General features: G+C 49.1%; 1 protein-coding gene across 4 annotated transcripts in view; it reads right to left on the bottom strand.

Moving 5' to 3' along the window:
• The window catches only part of SORL1 (sortilin related receptor 1), a 255,232-nt gene that overhangs the window by 53,452 nt on the left and 183,679 nt on the right, over window positions 1-18,101 (bottom strand). For all 4 annotated transcript variants that reach the window (XM_079930365.1, XM_079930366.1, XM_079930364.1 and 1 more), the window contains exons 17-24: window positions 17,857-18,029; window positions 16,639-16,770; window positions 14,873-14,964; window positions 13,390-13,636; window positions 12,035-12,173; window positions 6,842-7,015; window positions 5,334-5,447; window positions 1,071-1,193 (exon numbers count right to left, since the gene is read on the bottom strand). In XM_079930365.1, the coding sequence (XP_079786491.1) occupies window positions 1,071-1,193; window positions 5,334-5,447; window positions 6,842-7,015; window positions 12,035-12,173; window positions 13,390-13,636; window positions 14,873-14,964; window positions 16,639-16,770; window positions 17,857-18,029 (1,194 nt within the window). The remainder of the gene's footprint in view (window positions 1-1,070; window positions 1,194-5,333; window positions 5,448-6,841; window positions 7,016-12,034; window positions 12,174-13,389; window positions 13,637-14,872; window positions 14,965-16,638; window positions 16,771-17,856; window positions 18,030-18,101) is intronic.

Raw genomic sequence — 18,101 nt, 5'->3', positions numbered from 1 at the left:
AGGGGGACGTGGGAGGAATGAAGGGAAAACAGTGCAAACCCCAAGGACTGTTTCCTGGAACTCCGTATTTTTACAAAGGTGAAGGAAAATTATGTAACCACTCCCCCCCAGAGAAGTGCTCTGAGATCCAGGCTAGGATCATTTCCCCCACTCTCCTTATTTGAGTCCCAGTGAGTCAAACCCCCCATTCGTGATGATGCAGGCCCCGTCCAGAAGCACACGCACAGCGGGACTGGACCTGCCCCCGTGTACAGGCAGGGAGCCCACAGGGCCTCACCGAACCCTCGCAGCGGCAGGGTCAGCATCCGGCCCCCACACGCACTCCCCTCCAGGCTGGGGCACTCTGTGTACTGTTCCCTCCCGTGACAGTCAGTAGCTACGGGTTTGGTACCCAGAGCCCATCAACTAAGACAGGGCTCGTGAAACTGACAGGGGAGGATTATGCAAGAAGAATGGCGTGGGAAACACAGTCCCAGTTCCCTTTTCTGACACAAACTAACTGTGTCACCTTGAATAAGCCCCCTGACCTCTATGGACCTCAGGTGTTTCATCCGGAAATCAAAAGGACTGAACTAGAGAATTCCTACCACTCCTTCAATTCCAACACACTATTTTCCTAAATAAAAACGTCCATGCAGAAAACAGATGCTCAAACAACGTTTGTACCATCCACTGACTTCTAACAGGGTTTACTGAATTAGATCAGTTAAAAAAAACAAAACAAAATGAAAAAACAGTTCACAAAGGTATAGCTCTGAGTCTCCAGGAGGCTAACGTCATAGCTGCCCAGAGGCGTGCATGGGCTAAGGCTGTATAGCTGTTAATAACTGCCTGAATTCATTTAGAAATCTTCCTAATTCTCACACTCATGTGTACAACAGCATCTCTGCAAGGAAGCAGGGTCCATCACTTTATGAATGAATCAATCCTACCATGTGAATGGAGGTGGCCATGCAGCTGATGTCATAAATCCCACAATGGCTTTCAGAAATCCTCCATTTCCAACCCATCCCATGAGCCAGGGTGCCGCCCCCTCTGGAAGAGGATTCCTGGACATCATGTCCCCTTACCACAGTGACTTTCATCGCTATTGTCGCCACAGTCATCCTCAAGGTCACATTTGTAGGACAGTGGGATACAGGTCCCAGACTCCTGGCAGCGGAACTGGGTGTCCGGATCACAGATGGTAGTAGCTAGGATGGGAAAGAGAGACAACATGCTCATTAGGTCCAGTCAACTCCCCCCAAATACAAACATCCCACTGGAAAGCCAACTGAAAAAGAGGAGGAAGCAGATTTTAATTGTAATATGAATTTCAACAACAGAATCGAAACCTATACTTACAGAAAAAATAAACTGCGTGAGAACCTGAAATTTACAACCAAGGGAGATAAGGGCCTATCTTTCCATGGACGGATTCCAGATCCGAACAGGGCTGGGAAGAGTGAGAAACTGTCACTGAGCTAGGAGACAGCATGATGCGTTACAGCAGGGGTCCCTGGTACCGGTCCGTGGCCTGTTAGGAACCAGGCCACACAGCAGGAGGTGAGCAGTGGGTGAGCGAGCGAAGCTTCATCTGTATTTACAGCCGCTCCCCATCGCTCGCGTTACGGCCCGAGCTCCGCCTCCTGTCAGATCAGCGGTGGCATTAGATTCTCATAGGAGCGTGAACCCTACTGTGAACTAGGCACGAGAGGGATCTAGGCTGCTCGCTCCTTATGAGAACCTAATGCCTGATGACCGGAGGTGCAGCTGAGGCAGTGATGCTAGCGCTGGGGAGCGGCTGCAAATATAGATTATCATTAGCAGAGAGGTTTGACTGCACAGAGACCATAATCAATCCATGTGCTTGAATCACCCCGAAACCAGCCCCCCGCCCCCGTCCATGGAAAAATTGTCTTCCACGAAACCGGTCCCTGGTGCAAAAAGGTTGGGGACCGCTCCACTATATAACCTCCTAAGATCCCCTCAGAAGTGACGGTGTCTTCCTAAATAAATGGCAGAAATACCTTCATCTGGAAAACTACCATTAGGAGGCCCAATTCTACACACGAAGCTGCCTCCTCACCGTACAGAGGACAGAGGGAGGGTAGGTAAAATTCTGCAGCAGGAACAGAGGCCCTGCAGTCAGGTGAGACAGGGTTTCAAATCCTGGCTCTGCCTCTTCCTCTAGCAATTAATTTTAACCTTCCTGAGCCTCAGTTTTCTCCACAGCAAAAGGAAGATAAGGTCACGTGGGCAAGCACTTGTGATGACAGACACAAAGACCTGACGGGGGTCTTAATTCCACCAGCCACAATTTACTTCACCCAACCCCGCTGGGCTTCCGGTCCCACTACTGTAAAATGGAGACAATACCTACCCTCCTGGCATTATTATGAAGGTCAATAAGAAAACACGTTTGGGACCAGCACCCATCCTTAGGATGTGAATATAATGGGCTCTAAACAAATGTCACGTCTCCTCCCATCCTTACTCTCGCCCTTCTGCCTCGGAATGTGAACACAATTCGATTTTTCTCCCCCTTCTAAACAGAAATTATCTGGGTTTAAGCATAAGCCCTAGAACCTTCCAGAAAAGGATTTGGGAAAGAAGGCTGCTCCTAGAGCAGCCAATCCACAAGGAATGACGTGATAGAACAGAATCTTGGGAAGAGGGTGGGGAGTATCAGGAAGTGAGAGGCGGGTGGCAACCCTGCAGTCAGACGTGCCCGGCCACTCTTATTTGCAGCTCCGTTTCTTCTCCGTAATTGAGTTCATGGTGGGAGGCAGGGGATGAATGCAGAAATGACAAGACTGCAGGGGATTCATGTCAAAACCCCCAGCGGCTGACAGCCACCCAGGGCAGGAGCCTGCTGAAGAGGAAGGGGGATGTGCCGACAGCATCCCTCCCACGTCTACCTTTTGTTGCCACGCCTCTCCTCTTCCCTGGCAGCTGACGGGATGCCTCGTTTAACTTCCAGACAGCATTGCCCAGCCACGGCCTGTCCCCTCCTGCAGCCCTGCCCAGGAACAGGGTGCCTGCCCCCTCCTTGATAAGGGAGACCCTCAGGAAGGCTCAGATAAGCACCACCCTCCTGGCTCCCAGGCTCCACGTTTTACACCCTGCAACCCTCACCCCCTCACCTCTGCCACATCTGGCTAGTCCAGGACCCGAGCCGCGGGGAATTGCAAGAAAGCAGAGCAGAAAGCGAGTCTCAGGGGCTCAGGAGGGTAAATCCCGGCTGACACTTGCACCTAACCAGAAGGAGTGCAGAGCCAGCTGCATACTTCACTCCGAGGAGAAGCTTCAACTCTGCATGGAAACCTGTGAGGCCACAGCTCAGGGGCTGTGGGGAAGGAGATGGAGGGAGGTCTTCCTCGCAAAACACTGAACCCATATGAGACCCCAGCTCATCCATCTAGTAGAAACCAAAGCCCAGGAACCCCAGGAGGAATCCCGAGCTACTGGAGCACGAGGTCATCTAGTTTACAGCTCTCTGCTTCCGCTACGCCTCATTACGTCCGGGCAGTTTTCTTACAATGTGTTAATTCTAAGAAGTGTCTCCTCGCCCACCCTCTTCCATAACAAACTCCTTTGCAGAATCTGCTCCAATGATGTTAATATCAATTAATGTCTGTAAGGAGCGCTGGCTATCCCCTCACAAATATCGCACCTTCCTGAGACCCTGGTAGGTACAGGAGGTTTGATCAGTGTCCCTTTTGTAGGAAAGAAAAACACACGGAGAGGCTGGTGCTCTCCCAAATCTGCTGTTGGTAAGCTCCTCTCCCTCCGCGTGAAAGGCAGCCACCGAAACCAAGGAAAAATGATTAAGGTCTGGTAATAACCTCCTATGAGCCAGAAAAGGCAGTACATAGGATTGCAGGGCCCAGATGAGTTAACGAGTTGACTGTTCCTGAAGTTGCTTTCTGGGAGGAGGGGCATATGAACAGGCACGTGCTCTACAGATGGCTGGCAAAATACCTTCCCCAGAGGCAAGGTGGGTACACAGAGACGGGACACACCCATTGATCTGTCCTTATAGCACAAAATGAGAAACGAGCTTCTGGATTTCCAAAGGCAAAATATTTGGAAGAGAAGCCTTCAGACTGGTCTCTGGCTTCCCTGCTCTGGCCTTTCTCCCACCTCATTCATTCTGCCCATGCCTTTATCTTTCCAAAGGCAAAATCTTATCCTGTCATTTCAATGTCATTCCAAACTGTTCTTCTGATAAAGTCCAAAGGTCCTTGCTACTCTGGGCCCCAGGCACCAGGCCACCCTCCCCTTACCCCACGGCTCCCACTCAAGTTCTCAATAACCCATGCTGCTTTCCGGTTCATGCAGCACACACTGGCCTCAGGGCTTTCGTCCATGCTGCTCCCTTGCCCGGAACTTTCCTCCCTCTACCTCTGCTTGGTTCACCTCTGCCCACCCTTCCTAAGGACCTCCCCAAGTCTGATGGGAGCACCCTTCCTGAAGCTCACGGCGCTGCCCCATCACAGCGCTCATGGCTCGAATGTACCTGGCTGGTTACTTCTCTGACCCCGCATCAGACTGTAAACTCTGTGCCCACTTTGATCACCAGTTTATCCCCAGGCCTATGACAGAGCCTGGAACACATGGTCCTCAATAAACATGTGTTGAGTGAACGGGTGAACACATTACTGACTGACCCCTCCTTAGGAGATGATGTCGAAGCTACTAAAAATTAACTGAAGAAAGATGGCCAACTCTGCGGTAAACAGATTATCCATTATAAGTAGTTATTTGTTTGTCCTTAAACCCTGCTAAACAGAATCACATACTTTCGCAGTTGGACCTTAGAAATTACATAGTCCGAAGATGACATCCACTTGCACACATACCAATGTTCCCACAACCCAGGCCAAAGCTGGCATCACCAATTAGAACAACCTCTCCTGAGCCTGGCAGGTAGCCGGCACCAACTGATTGGAGGTAACAAGGTAAAAGCCTGTTTCCCATCTCCGAAAAGGCTAAACATTAAATTTATAAATCAAGGACTATCACCTGGTCACCTGCCCCAGGTCTCCAGCTCTACTCACAGTGGAAGAGCCACAGTCAGAGCCCAGACTGCCTGACTCCCGAATCAGCTCAGTTCCAACCACGCGGCGTATTTGTAAATCCCTTGCAATGAGTAGCGAGCTTGCTTAAGTGGGTTTGCTTTAATTAATAATAAATATCTAATATGGAAATGTGTTTTCTCCAGCCGCTTAAATGGGCATCACTGATCATGGGGGCCCCAGACTGCAGGCCCCACCCAGGAGGCGCCGACCAGCCTTCCGAGTAATGGGAAATGCCTATCATCCCGAAAACTCGGCCAAGCGGGGACTCACGGCAGTTTCTCTCGTCGCTCATGTCCCCGCAGTCGTTGTCAAAATCACACCACCAGATGCTGTTGATACAGTTCCCATTGCTGCACCGATACTGGTTGCGGAGACAGGTGTTCTCTGGCCATCGGGGGAGACACAGGAGGAAACGAAACCAATATCATTCTTCCTGCTGGACCACAAGGCTTTCTCTTTTGAGTGTCCATTTGTCTTACTCAAATAACAGGCCTTAGACGGCAAAGGGGAAGGGGGATGCCACACACACGTGCCCGCCGGGAAGCAAGCGTCCAAGGAGGCCCCCTTCTCTCCTCTTTTAATTAAAATTGGAGAAGAGGCAGCTAGCAGCGTCAGAGGGGGTTACAATGATGAAAAAGGAGAGTGATGGTGCCAGGTGGGTCTAGTGGATACAGTGGGTCTAGTATCAATGTTATAAAATACTAATTTCACAAGGAACTCCTTAAGGGACTGTGTACCAAGATCCAAACATATATTCAGTGTATCTATACTATGGTCATATATATTCACATATATTCCATTTATTAACGAGGAGGGTTACGGAGATTTGCTTTACATATTCTTGAGGATTTTTTTTCTGCTTCTTCAAACCATGACTTCTTCAAAGCAAGCAGTTACAATTCCTCACACAGAAAAAAAGGCACTGTTTAGTCGACTGGGTCGAGAACACGTGATGACTGGCCTCCTGTTTGGATAACCAAAGGCATTCTGACAGGGATACAGAGAGGCCCTCTTCTCCTGCTGGAATTCAGTGTTAACTCCATTTCTTTCCAAACAACTTTAAGCTGATGTCGAGAGCCTGAAAGAGAGTCTCCTGTGTCTCAGAAGAAAAGGTTCATTTTCTTTCCGTTCGTATTTCTTAAGAGAGCCCAGAAGGCCACTTTGAGTAAATGGAAAAACTAGACAGGAAAGAAAGATTTAGCAGGTTTTCAGGGGGAAAATGTTAGAATCCGTGTTGAAAGGGGGAGTGGAACGAGGCTGCTGCAGCCACTTGGCCAGGGCTTGGGAGGAAAGGCTCGAAGTCCTCCGCAATATTGGTTGGAAAGTTCAGACGTTTCCAGGCTGGCAGGGGGCAGGGGGCAGGGGGCCGGGAAGCTGCTGGATGAGATGTGGTGAACTCTGAAGGAGTCCGACCAGTCCCTTGCCCAAGTCGGGGTGATCCGACTTACGGAAGCAGGAGAAGCTGGAGAAGATAGATGTGGGGCGTGGATGAGATGCGGAAGAGGTGGGGAAAAAAAGAAAGGGGCACTCAGAGGAAAGCCTGCATCTCCTGACACTAATCCTAAAAGCAGCTCTTATTCTTAAAGGAACAGCATGGGCCCGTTCTGGATGAGGACTGAGGGATCAAGGGCCTTGGAACCCGAACCAGGATGTCTGTATCTAGGGGGGTTTAATTTCTACCTTGGGCATTTTTAATAACCCCAAACATGAGTGCATCGAGGACACATGGAGCGGGGACAGAAGGGAAGGGGGATGGTGGGAAAAGGAAAGCGACGCACCTTCTTTGACACACGTGTTGTTCTTCAGCTGATAGCCGTGAGGACACTCACACATCAGGTCCCCGGACGGGAGGGTGCTGCCGGACACACCGTCTGGACACCTGCAGCTTCTAGTGTTGTTGGCCTTGGGCAGACACAGCAGGCTGCACGGCCTGGACGCACAGGAGGTGGTTCCTGGAAAGGAGACAGATGGTGGTGGCCAGGTTAGTAAACACCAGGGTGCACCGAACGCAGGCCTGAGACCCAGGGCAACTTCCTCCTTCTACAGACCCAGCAACACGACGCTCAGGAAGAGAAAAAAGTGGTAAGTGTGAGACGGGCCGCGGCTGGATCAGATGGCCCCGGAACCAAGCCAGGCACCCACCGGTCCTCCTGGGAATCTGAAATCAGGACGCTGAGACACCACAGGGTAGGTGGGGAGCTGGATCCGGGAGGAGAGTCATGCCCCATGGGTGTCACAGGTGCTGCAGGGCATCACAGGTGCTGCAGGGCAAGCCAAAACCTGTACAAATCAGAGCCGTGCAGGTAGGATCAGTCTGCAGCGTTAGGAGGACGAAGCCGACTTAGGGAGAGAAGAAAGGATGACACCAGGACGAGGGAACAGGGAGGGGGAGGGAGGACGGCTTTGCCAGGCCCAGCCCCAGTCCCCACTGGCGCGCCTGCACCTCCTATATTGGGTTCCTTCCTATCCCCCCTTCATTCTTTCCACAGCACTTTTCACTTGAGTTAGCTTGAGCGAGTTTAATATACCTTGTGACCCAAAAGCCCTTAATTAGAACATACACCTGAGAAACGACAGGGCTCGGACAAAGATCTGGGCCTGCCCTTCTCAATTCCTTTGTGCCAGGACACAGCTGCTGAGCTCAATGAGGAACCAACCAGAGACCCATCAGGCAATAAATCCACATGCAATGAACCCACATAAGGACCAGTCACTGTTGATCTAGCCCACTATTTCCAATCTTTTCTCTGGTTTAGCTTTGCAAAGAGAGTGCCAGCTAGAGTCCACACAACCCTCCGCTGTGCCCTCAGGGGAGGACTTCTGTGGATGGGCAGGGATGGAAAAGGTGTTTTCTACCCTCCACGTCTTTCTGGGAAGGAGACAGAGGACCCATAACCATTTCCTAACAACTGAAAATACGACGCGACTATAAAGCAACGTGAAAGCCACGTAAATTAAGAAATGTATTTTTTCCTTTTGCCTGTGACTACTCATCACCAAAACCGGGAAAAAGATACATAAATGCTTGGATAAAACTCAACTGATAGAGATTCTGCAGCTGTGCCATCTCGTGGACAGAGAACCCCACCAGAATGAAATCCAAGTAACCGGTTTCCAGCCAGCCAAGATCTGAGCTAGGCCACGCCTCTGCTGGCCTCTGGTTGGGAAACAGGGTTCATTAATGACAATCAGTACTCAGATGGGTGATGACACACTCAGAAGCCTTGGATGTGTTGGCACCTCATCGGTGTTTAACTGGTATTACACATAGAGATAAAAACCCCCGTGGTACAGCAACAGTATTGCTTTCATACTAAGGATACAAGAGCACAAGGCATTACCAAGTAGATAAAATACACACATCCACAGGGGGAGACCTGTATGATGAAACATTCAAAAGGGGTTTGCAAATGACTCCATCAACCTATAGGCTGGATTATCATAGTGAATAACCTGCTGCCTGGAGCAGAAATGCCGGAAGCCAGCTCCCGCTCATCTGTTCCGTGGGCAGACACTGTCCCTTTATCTCAAATACACCTGCCGTGGGCTGCAGGAGGGAATGTTGAGCTGCCAGGAACGAAAACAACCCCATCTGGGGTTCTGGAACGTGTTCTTTGTATTCAAAGGATGCTGTACTGTTTGACGTTACAAGAAATTGAATAACAGAATATTTGAAAAATACTCAACGACAGGAGTATTTTCACATGGGTCGTGTCTATTTTCCCGTGCAGGGCAAATGTTCCCACCCAAAGAAGCAAGAGGTGAGAGTACAGTGCCCAAAGGGAGATGCGGTAATTCAGGAGATTGGTCTCAACAGACTTGAATGAATCTGCAGCCCGAGAGGCAGGGCCAGGGACAAACCCCAACCTAGGCAGGCAAGTCACTGACCCCAAGAGTTAGGCAGGGCAGGAGTGTGTGGGCAGGTCCAAAGCCACAGTACAGAAAACGGGAGTTCTAGTTACAGAGAACCCGGGAGAGCACAGAAGGAGGATTCAGCAGAGTTCCACTACAACACAGCTAGAGACCCCTCACCCAGGATGCCACAGCCTTTTGTGGGCAAGGTGGGCAATGTGAAGAGTGGACAGCTGACAGCCTTCATCTCCAAAGATGTTCCTTTAGAAGACCAAACACTTAGCCCCACAGTGTCTTCACTAGGCGTAGTCAAAACATTGTTAGATTTCCTCTTTGGAAAACTCCCCCAGAACCAGTTTAGGAGCCAAAATTGCTATTATCTCGCTTAACGATCTACATACTTTTGACAATTATCAAATCCACCCCACATAATAAATATCTGCCTTCATTATAGATACTGAAAAGCATGTGCTTACTGCCAGCTCTGAAGGAGAATTCAAAGAACTCCAAAATATTTTAACCCATTACAGCATCAGTTGCATACATTAATAGCCTTGCAAAGTAAGCTGTTTTAAGGAAAAAACACTCTTTATGAAGAGTTAATTCCAGTAACGCTGTGTAAAAAACAGCCAGGTATAAAGACAAAAAAAATGCATCTGTTTATAACCAAATATCCCAAACAGACACTTTGCAAGTGAACAAAGTTCTTATCCTAAACAAGAATCAATCAAAATCTAGTATTTCTCGATCACTGTTGTATCCCACGGCACTGCTAATCCAACAACAGATCACAGACGGTACAGAGCCTGATGGTTTCATTGAAGTTCAAGCTTTGAAGTCAACTAGGCCACGGTTCAAATTCTCACCACTTACTAAATGTGTGATGGAGAAAAGGTACGGAACCTGACTTCCACATTCTCATCTATAAAATGGGAATCATAATACGCATGGACTTGGGGAAGGTTAACTGAGGTTATACAAGCCCACTGAGCCAGTCAGTGTGGTGCTTATGACACAGCAAAACCCCTTAGAGTAAATGCCGTTATCACTTTACACATGGCTAGTACAAAGTCCTGTGTGTGTTAGGAGGAGACAACAAAGTTGATAAAGCTCGACTGGCACCAGGGATCGCCACTACCTGTCATGAACTTGTAATACTCTCAGTGTCTGACAAAGCAGACAGGATTGAGCAAACAAGTTCAAGGCCAAGAGGCACCCACTGCACACAGGCAGTGCTGGCAGCCAGGTGCCACCGCAAATGCTTTGATTTAACCCAAACCGGCCTGAGACATGACAAACTGGCTTCACTGGCCCTGTGTCTGCGGGCAGGAGGTCCCCGGGAAGCAGGAGACAGGCCATGATTCCCCCTTTATGTCCCAAAGAGTCACCTTCCTTGAAACTAGCCAGAGTAGCTCTGGGGTCACAGCGGTGACCGCATGGCAGCTGGGATGAAGTGACCGGCCGAGACTCGGGGTGGGAACCGGGGTTTACAGGTCCATCGGAACACAGGGTTGCAGGAGCTGAGGCTGTGTGCGCAGCCAACACATGCTGACAAGCACATGTCAAAATGCAGACCTGCTTTTCTGGACGGGGAGGTAACTTGAAGAAGTGCTGAGAATTCCCTCGGCTTGCCAGCGGGGCGGATCAGTAGGGCTGGGTGTCCTCCGTCAAAGGCCCTGAGATTTCAGCCCCTGGAGCTGGAAAGCATGATTCCTTTCTCTCTCCTTATTTCATTCTTTTTTTTTTTTTTAATCTTTTTCTTTTTTTTGTCTTTGAGAGAGAGAGTGTGTGTGTGTGTGTGTGTGTGTGCTTTTTTTGTATTTTGTCTCTCTGCCCTATTTCAAAACAGGCACCTCCTGTAAGAAAGAATGTGACTTTTTCGTCTTGTGGCAGAACGGGAACAAAAGCCCAGCTCCTAAACATGGGAGGGGGCTTTGGGAAAGCGAATTCACATCTGAGATTTTGTTCCCTAATCTAGAAACCATGGACCATAATACCAGCCCTGCCTACCTCACGGGTCAGCTGTGAAGACGTAACAATAATGCAGACTTCCATTTCTAGGATACTTTACAGTTTTCCAAGCGTGTTTTCATGCTCTCTTCATTAGTCCCCAAAGGATAGCAATGATATCTATAACCGTATTATTTCCCCTTGTCAATTTTCTCTTAGCACAGGGCCAGCCAAAAACCACAAGACAATATCAACGTTCTAGTTCAAAACAGGAAACCCAGCAGTCTGTCAATAAAGGAGAGTCAGCAGACCCAGGATGCTACTTAATCCTGCTGAGATAAAGAGGGCTCTTCTTAAAGGGACTATTCTTCTGGGGAGTACCCAGATCCCCCTCCTCTAGAATCAACAGTATGGTTGGGAGATAAACAAGGGGCAAGGGCCATGCAGTAAGGAAGAAGGTATCCTACTGAATAGTCTTGGACCCCAGGACCACCCAGTCAGAGCCTTGCAGCAGTCCTTGAAGCCTCAGCCCACAGTCTTTCATACACCCGTTCTCTACACCCACCAGCAACACTCCCCACCCCCATCCCTTCTTCTTTCAACAAGTATGAATTGAGCAGCTACTGAGTGCTGGTCATTGGTAAGATTACTGAGCAAAAACAAAGACAGAATCTCCTTCTTCATGGGGTTTAGAGTTTCACAGTGGGGACAAGCAAATTAAGTCATCATATAACTAGATCTCACATTGCGAGGGAAGTAGGGCTCAATGAGCAACTGGTCATCTGAGCAACCAGAGAAGACGGGACTCCTGTCGGAAGCTATGCACCCAGCACAGCATCGCTCCCCGTCAGGGTGCCAAGCGGGGATTAAGTGCACACTGGGCCTCTCCAGCTGCAACAGAAGCCACACCACCCATCAGTCAGGGGCCAAAGGCAGGAGGAGGGTGTCATTTACCCACCGAGCACCAGCGTTCCAGGCAGGCAAAAACATGCTGTCTTCCAGCTGTTTGTGTATCATTAGAAAAGAAATTAAGATGTCATAGGAAGAAATTAAATAATGCACATGTTGTCATGACAGGCTGCCAGATCCTGCTTGATCAGAGACTGCCCACACCCAGCCCCTTGCAAGAGATCAACTCGACAGAGATTAAGGAGGAGATGCTGCCTTACCGGTTGTCTTCCCCCGGTAGAAAATCTTCAGGTCCATGGGCCCCGTGAGCCGGTTCGCCAGAATCGCCATCTCAGACCCACTGTATTTGGAAGCTCGGAATATGCTGAGCTGTGACCAGTCGTCCCAGTAGATGTCATTCTACAAAGAAAACCTTTGTTCGTCAGTCAGCTCTTCTGTCTTTTTTTCTGGACCCTCATTCAGACCAAGAGCTCCATCGTGCAGTGGACACCTACCATTCACTGGCTGAATGATCAGCCTGATCAAGACCTGACTTAAATGCAAGAGTCAGTGATTTTATCCAAACCTCACCAAGCATCCACACTGAAGGAACCACCCCAAAGAAACTATCCGATAAGCATCCGGTAAGTTTGACCACAAGTTGAACCCTTCCGTAGAAAATCTGAACAACCATTTTGTGTTCTAGAGTCGAAGCACAAGTGATAGGCCACCCCCAGGAGGCAGAGGTGGGACAGGGATCATCTCAAGACATCAGGGAATGAAGAGAGCAAACCTCACAAGAGACCAAGACACAGAGCCAGGGACTTCCCTGGGGACGCAGTGGTTAAGAATCTGCCTGCCAATGCAGGGGACAGGGGTTCGATCCCTGGTCCAGGAAGATCCCACATGCTGTGTAGCAACTAAGCCCACATGCCGCAACTACTGAGCCCACGTGCTGCAACTACTGAAGCCCGCACACCTACAGCCCATGTTCTGCAACAAGAGAAGTCACCGCAATGAGAAGCCCGCGCACCGCAATGACGAGTAGCCCCTGCTCACTGCAACTAGAGAAAGCCCGCGTGCAGCAATGAAGACCCAATGCAGCCAAAAAATAAAAAATTTTAAAAAAAGACACAGGGGGCTTCCCTGGTGGTGCAGTGGTTGAGAGTCTGCCTGCTGATGCAGGGGACACGGGTTCGTGCCCTCGTCCGGGAAGATCCCACATGCCGCGGAGCGGCTGGGCCCGTGAGCCATGGCCGCTGAGCCTGCGCGTCCGGAGCCTGTGCTCCGCAACGGGAGAGGCCACAACAGTGAGAGGCCCGCGTATCACAAAAAAAAAAAAAAAAGACACAGAGCCAAAATGAGGCCACCGATACTGAAAGGCAAGCCAGGACTTTTCATGGGATGCAACCTCAAACTTTTGAAAGGTGAACAGTGAGCATCCTGGATCCCTGGCAGCTCTGTCTGGCATCCCCCACTATGGGCAGAAAGAAACTGCCTCCAATTCAGAAATGAGCTGAGTTTCTAGGTTAGATAAGCATCTCTGCAAAAACCCGGTGACAGCAGGCTCTGCACTTCAGTCTGCTCCTCACAGACACTGACAGGTTGCCCAGTGCTGGAGCAGGTGAGGCCCCACCTTAAAGACAGCAATGGCGTAGGGGTGTGGGAGGTTGTCCAGGATGACGGAGCGCTGCTGGCCGCTGAAGGTGATCCGCTCGATGCAGTCCAGGTAGGCATCCGTCCAGTAGATCCACCGCTCATCCACGGTGATGCCATTGGGCCACTTCACGTCCTCCGACACAAGACGATAGGCAGCCGAACCATCCATGTTGCTCCGGTAAATGCCAGGCCTCAGGTCCCCCCAGTCGGTCCAGAACATCACCCTGGCCAAAACCGGGGAAGAGCACACATCCCATCAGAACTGGCGAAATGGGAGCTCAAAAACTGCTCCGAAGAGACAAGCATTCAGCCGGTTAGTTCAGCACTGTTATTATAATCTCTAATTCTAATAGGTAAAGCCACTTAACTACTTGACCCACAAATTCTTTTATTGGAATTTATCTATGGTACAATCAAGTTATGCAAAGACAATGTACAAAGATGTTCACCACAGCATTGTTCATACTAGCCAAAAAAATATACATAGGTGTGTATACACATATATATTTAGGTGTATATACATGTATACACACAAAAATGTTAACCTATAAAGTGATACATTACGGTACACACAAAAGAATATTATGATGTCTAAAGATCTACATGTGCTCACATAAAACAATCTTCAAACCATATTAAATATTTTTAAAACATGCAGAATAGTAAATATCCTATAATCCTTTCTGATACGCGTGTGTGTGTGTGTCTGTGTGTGTCTGTGTGTCTGTGTTTAAAGGGCATACACGTGTACACGGGTAAAAATAAACTCTGAATGATAACTCTTAACCAAGAAACTGTTAACAATGATTACCCCTAGGAAATGTGAGGGTGAAGAGTTAAGAGAATGGAGGAAACAAATATTTTTCATTTCATAAACTTCTACTCTCTTTTAATATTTTTAATCAAATGAGTATCTTATTTTCAGAATTTTCTTTTAAAATTCGATCTAATTCTCAATCATAAATGCTACAAAGCCTCATCCAGAATTTCCCTTTTAGCTCTGTTTCCTTAAGTTAATAATAAATTAATAAAAAGCACCTCTGCATTTCCCAAGTGCATACAAATTGCTGGTAAGAAAACACAAGCTGGGGGGCAGAGAAAAGAAGCAAGGGGTTAAATGTGTGTATCACACGTTAAACTCAAGATAAAGACTCCCTACAATATCTAACTATGTGGGCCTGACTATGTCCAGAGAGACTTTTAATACTACCTTTTGTTAGAGAAACATCCCACAGCTGTGAGACATCTGGGTGCCTACAGAGATTCTGATGCTTGCTAATGGAAAGGGGATGGAGTTAGCTGCCCAGGATGTCTAAGTCATGGTTCCAAGACCTGCAGGTCATAGATTATTTCAACCACAATCATTAGAAACGAGTTTCTGTCCAGCAGTTTGCCTTTCCATGAGAATCTGTCTGTTACAGCATTGGACACACACAGATTTCCTTTGGGACCACACTTACCCGTCTTGGGGCACGAGGACCAGAGCCCTGGGCCGGTCAAGCACAGAGGAATTGACAATCGTGAGTCGGAAGTCGCCATCTGGATTCCCCACCTGACAAAGGAGGGGAAAAGGCCAAGATGGGTCTGAGCTCCTTAAACGTTGCAAAGTTTCCTACTTGGCTCCCTCCTACAGATGGGTCCCTTTATGGCCGCCTGATTCCCCTACAGACTGATCTGGAAATCTGCCCTGACCTCCAGCCAGAATGAGTTCTTCCCTCCTCTGGCTCAGCTGACAATTCTCACACAGTCTGACAGCGGAGCCAGCGCCACCTGTGCCCCCAGTTCTGGGGGCTTGATGACCTGCACGAAGTAAGTGCTCACTGTGTGTTTACTAACTCCACCCGCCTCCGCTGCTCCAAAGCCACCCATGGCTCTGCTTTGTCCACAAAACAAATTCTCAACGTCACCGCCTTGCCGTTGAAGAGCCTCCACAGACTGCTCTCTCCACATTCTCTCCTCCACACAGGCTCCTACAACTTCAGGGAGGCTGACCTCTTCCAAAGACACTTCCTCTCCCCAGTCACACAGTCACATTGCCCCATTTGATGTTCTTTGCAGCACGTGGCACCGATAGGACGGATGGACTTATTTCTTCATTATTTTGCTTGCTCCACTAAAACCTAATCTCTCTCAGCACAGGGACCTGTGTGTCTTGCCTCCTGCTGTATCATCATGACCTAAAACCATACCTGGCACGAAGTGTGCCCGAAAACAGCACTTGTCAAATGACTGAGTGGATAAAGGAATCCTCACCTTACAGATGAAGAAACTGAAGCTTAGAGGGGATGAGAAACTTGCCCGAGTCACTTAGCTACTAGAATAAAGACTGAACCCAGGGCTTCCCTGGTGGTGCAGTGGTTGAGAGTCCGCCTGCCGATGCAGGGGATGCGGGTTCGTGCCCCGGTCCGGGAAGATCCCACATGCCGCGGAGCGGCTGGGCCCGTGAGCCATGGCCGCTGAGCCTGCGCATCCGGAGCCTGTGCTCCGCAATGGGAGAGGCCACAACTGTGAGAGGCCCGCGTACCGCAAAAAAAAAAAGACTGAACCCAGGTCTGTCTCTCGAGTTTGTGGCTTTTGTCATGTAACTTCCCCCAACTCTCTGGGTCTCTCTGCTTCTACTGTGCCTTCCAGTAAACCACAAGTCATGTCTCCCCAGTGAAATCAGCATAAAGAGGTGTGGAGGCAGCGCCCCACTGTCTCAGCAGGAACATGCAGGGGTTGAGCATATGCCTAGGAGACCATGACTTCTTACCCTCCCAGTGCCCTGCGGAGCTCAGGTGCAGACAGGTGAAGTGAGGATACGAGAGCACCTACCTTACAGGGTGGCTGTGAGAAGTGAATCAAATAATTCATGCAAAGTGGTTCCAACAGGGTATCTCATCATTAATAACAATGATATTATGATAATAATCACGATATTATCTTCATTATGCTAATTGACAGCATAATACTCGAGTGTGGCTGTTACGGCATTGTAAGAACGCGACGGTATCATTATCATCATTGCTGTTACTACTCTGTGCTTCTGCTAGCCCAAATGTAAGTATTCAGGTATCTTAATGAAATCTCTGTTTAACAGATTCAGGCCCCCTGTTCGCACACGGGACCTCCATTCTCTGCATTTCTCAGGGAATCTCCAGAGGAATGAGACACACTGGCTCCTGCTTCTGTGTCAAATCTGGCTCCCAGCCCAGGGGCTCCCCTGCCTGCATAATTAAGGACATACCTCAATCTTTTTGAAGCCAGAATCCACCCAGTAAAGTAACTGGCTGAGGGGTTCAAAAGCCAAGGCTTCCACTGTCTCCAGGCCAGAACTGACGATCACCTCTTGCCCTGCACTCCCGTTCAAACAGAGGCGCTGATGAGAAAGAAAGAAAGAAGAAACGGTGTGAAATGTTCAAATGATCTCCAACCAAATCAGCCCCTTCGATGGGAACCCACTTATTCAATTGGCTTGAAGGGGGAGGGCGGAGATGTTTTATATTCGTAAGTGTTCCAGATGCATGAAGCTGGTTTTTGATAAAAGCATTTCTAAAATGGATTATGGCTTCCTGTTTGAAGCAGAATAACTAAACAGAACTGAATCTTTTATATCACCTTGCATTATCATCATGAACACCGGTCACTGAGCTGTGCTGTATCACAATAATGAGGTGGAGATGACCAAAATGCATAAGTCTGTCTGCTTTTAAAATAAACGAAACCAGACTGCTGTTATTTTTTAAATCCCGTGTCTGCTTTTTATAAAAAGTCTTTCCTCCCTCGGGAGGCTCCTAGCCATCAGGTGCTATCGCTGGGACAGTAACAGGCAGTAGTCACTGCCACCTCCCCACCAAACCCTTCGGATACCCGGGCCCTGTAAAATTTCTGTTGGGTTGGAAGTCCAGATACAACTTGCTGGAATTGCTTTTCTAAAAGGATCAAATAAGCAATGAATAAATATCAAATAGCTCTCCTTTAAAATGCATGGGTCTGAGTGTATGGCCATCTATCTGGCCTGCATGGCGACCTTCACAGCTTACTTCCTGGTTCTTGACCGTGCTCAGAATAGCTGAAATGGATAATTACGTGAACTATGGAGAAGTCAAGTGTTACTATATCACGGCTTGGAAGGAAGGACGCTAACGAGGCAGTGCGTACGATAGGGAGGGACTAATAGTGCTACACACCGAATCCTAAACTCTTTCCGGCAGGTAAAGGGAGACCTCACTTATAAGCAATACCACAGACTGGCGGCTCCCTCTGTCCTTCCTACAAGGACAGAGGTAGGTAGGGAAAGAACATACTAAAACAGAAAACTGAAAAGTGTCCTCCGTTGGCCCTGAGAGGAGTTACAACTTAAAAACCTCCAATACCCATCGCCTCGGGCCACTCTGCAAGAAGCTTACCAGGACTGGGCAGTCACGAGGCACAGCCCCCACGAGCAGACCCAGAGTGGACGCACCTGGATGATGTCCAAGGCCAGGTCGGACCAATACAAGCAGTTGCGGTCATAGTCGAAGTCCAGGGCCACCGCTGCCCGCAGCCCGGTGAGAGGCAACTGCTCGGTGGCTCCGGAGGTCAAGTCGTAGCGGTGGATGGACTTGCGCATGGCGTACAGGATGAACTCGTTCTCCTCTGCACAGACACACAAAGACGACAGGGGGCTGGACCTGGGGATGCTGAACGGGTCCTCGCACGTCTGACCCT

This window comes from Stenella coeruleoalba (assembly GCF_951394435.1).
Source record: "Stenella coeruleoalba genome assembly, chromosome: 8".
Taxonomy (NCBI): Eukaryota; Metazoa; Chordata; class Mammalia; order Artiodactyla; family Delphinidae; genus Stenella; species Stenella coeruleoalba.
Note: the sequence above shows the minus strand (reverse complement) of the source record. Positions and strands in the feature narration are given on the sequence as shown.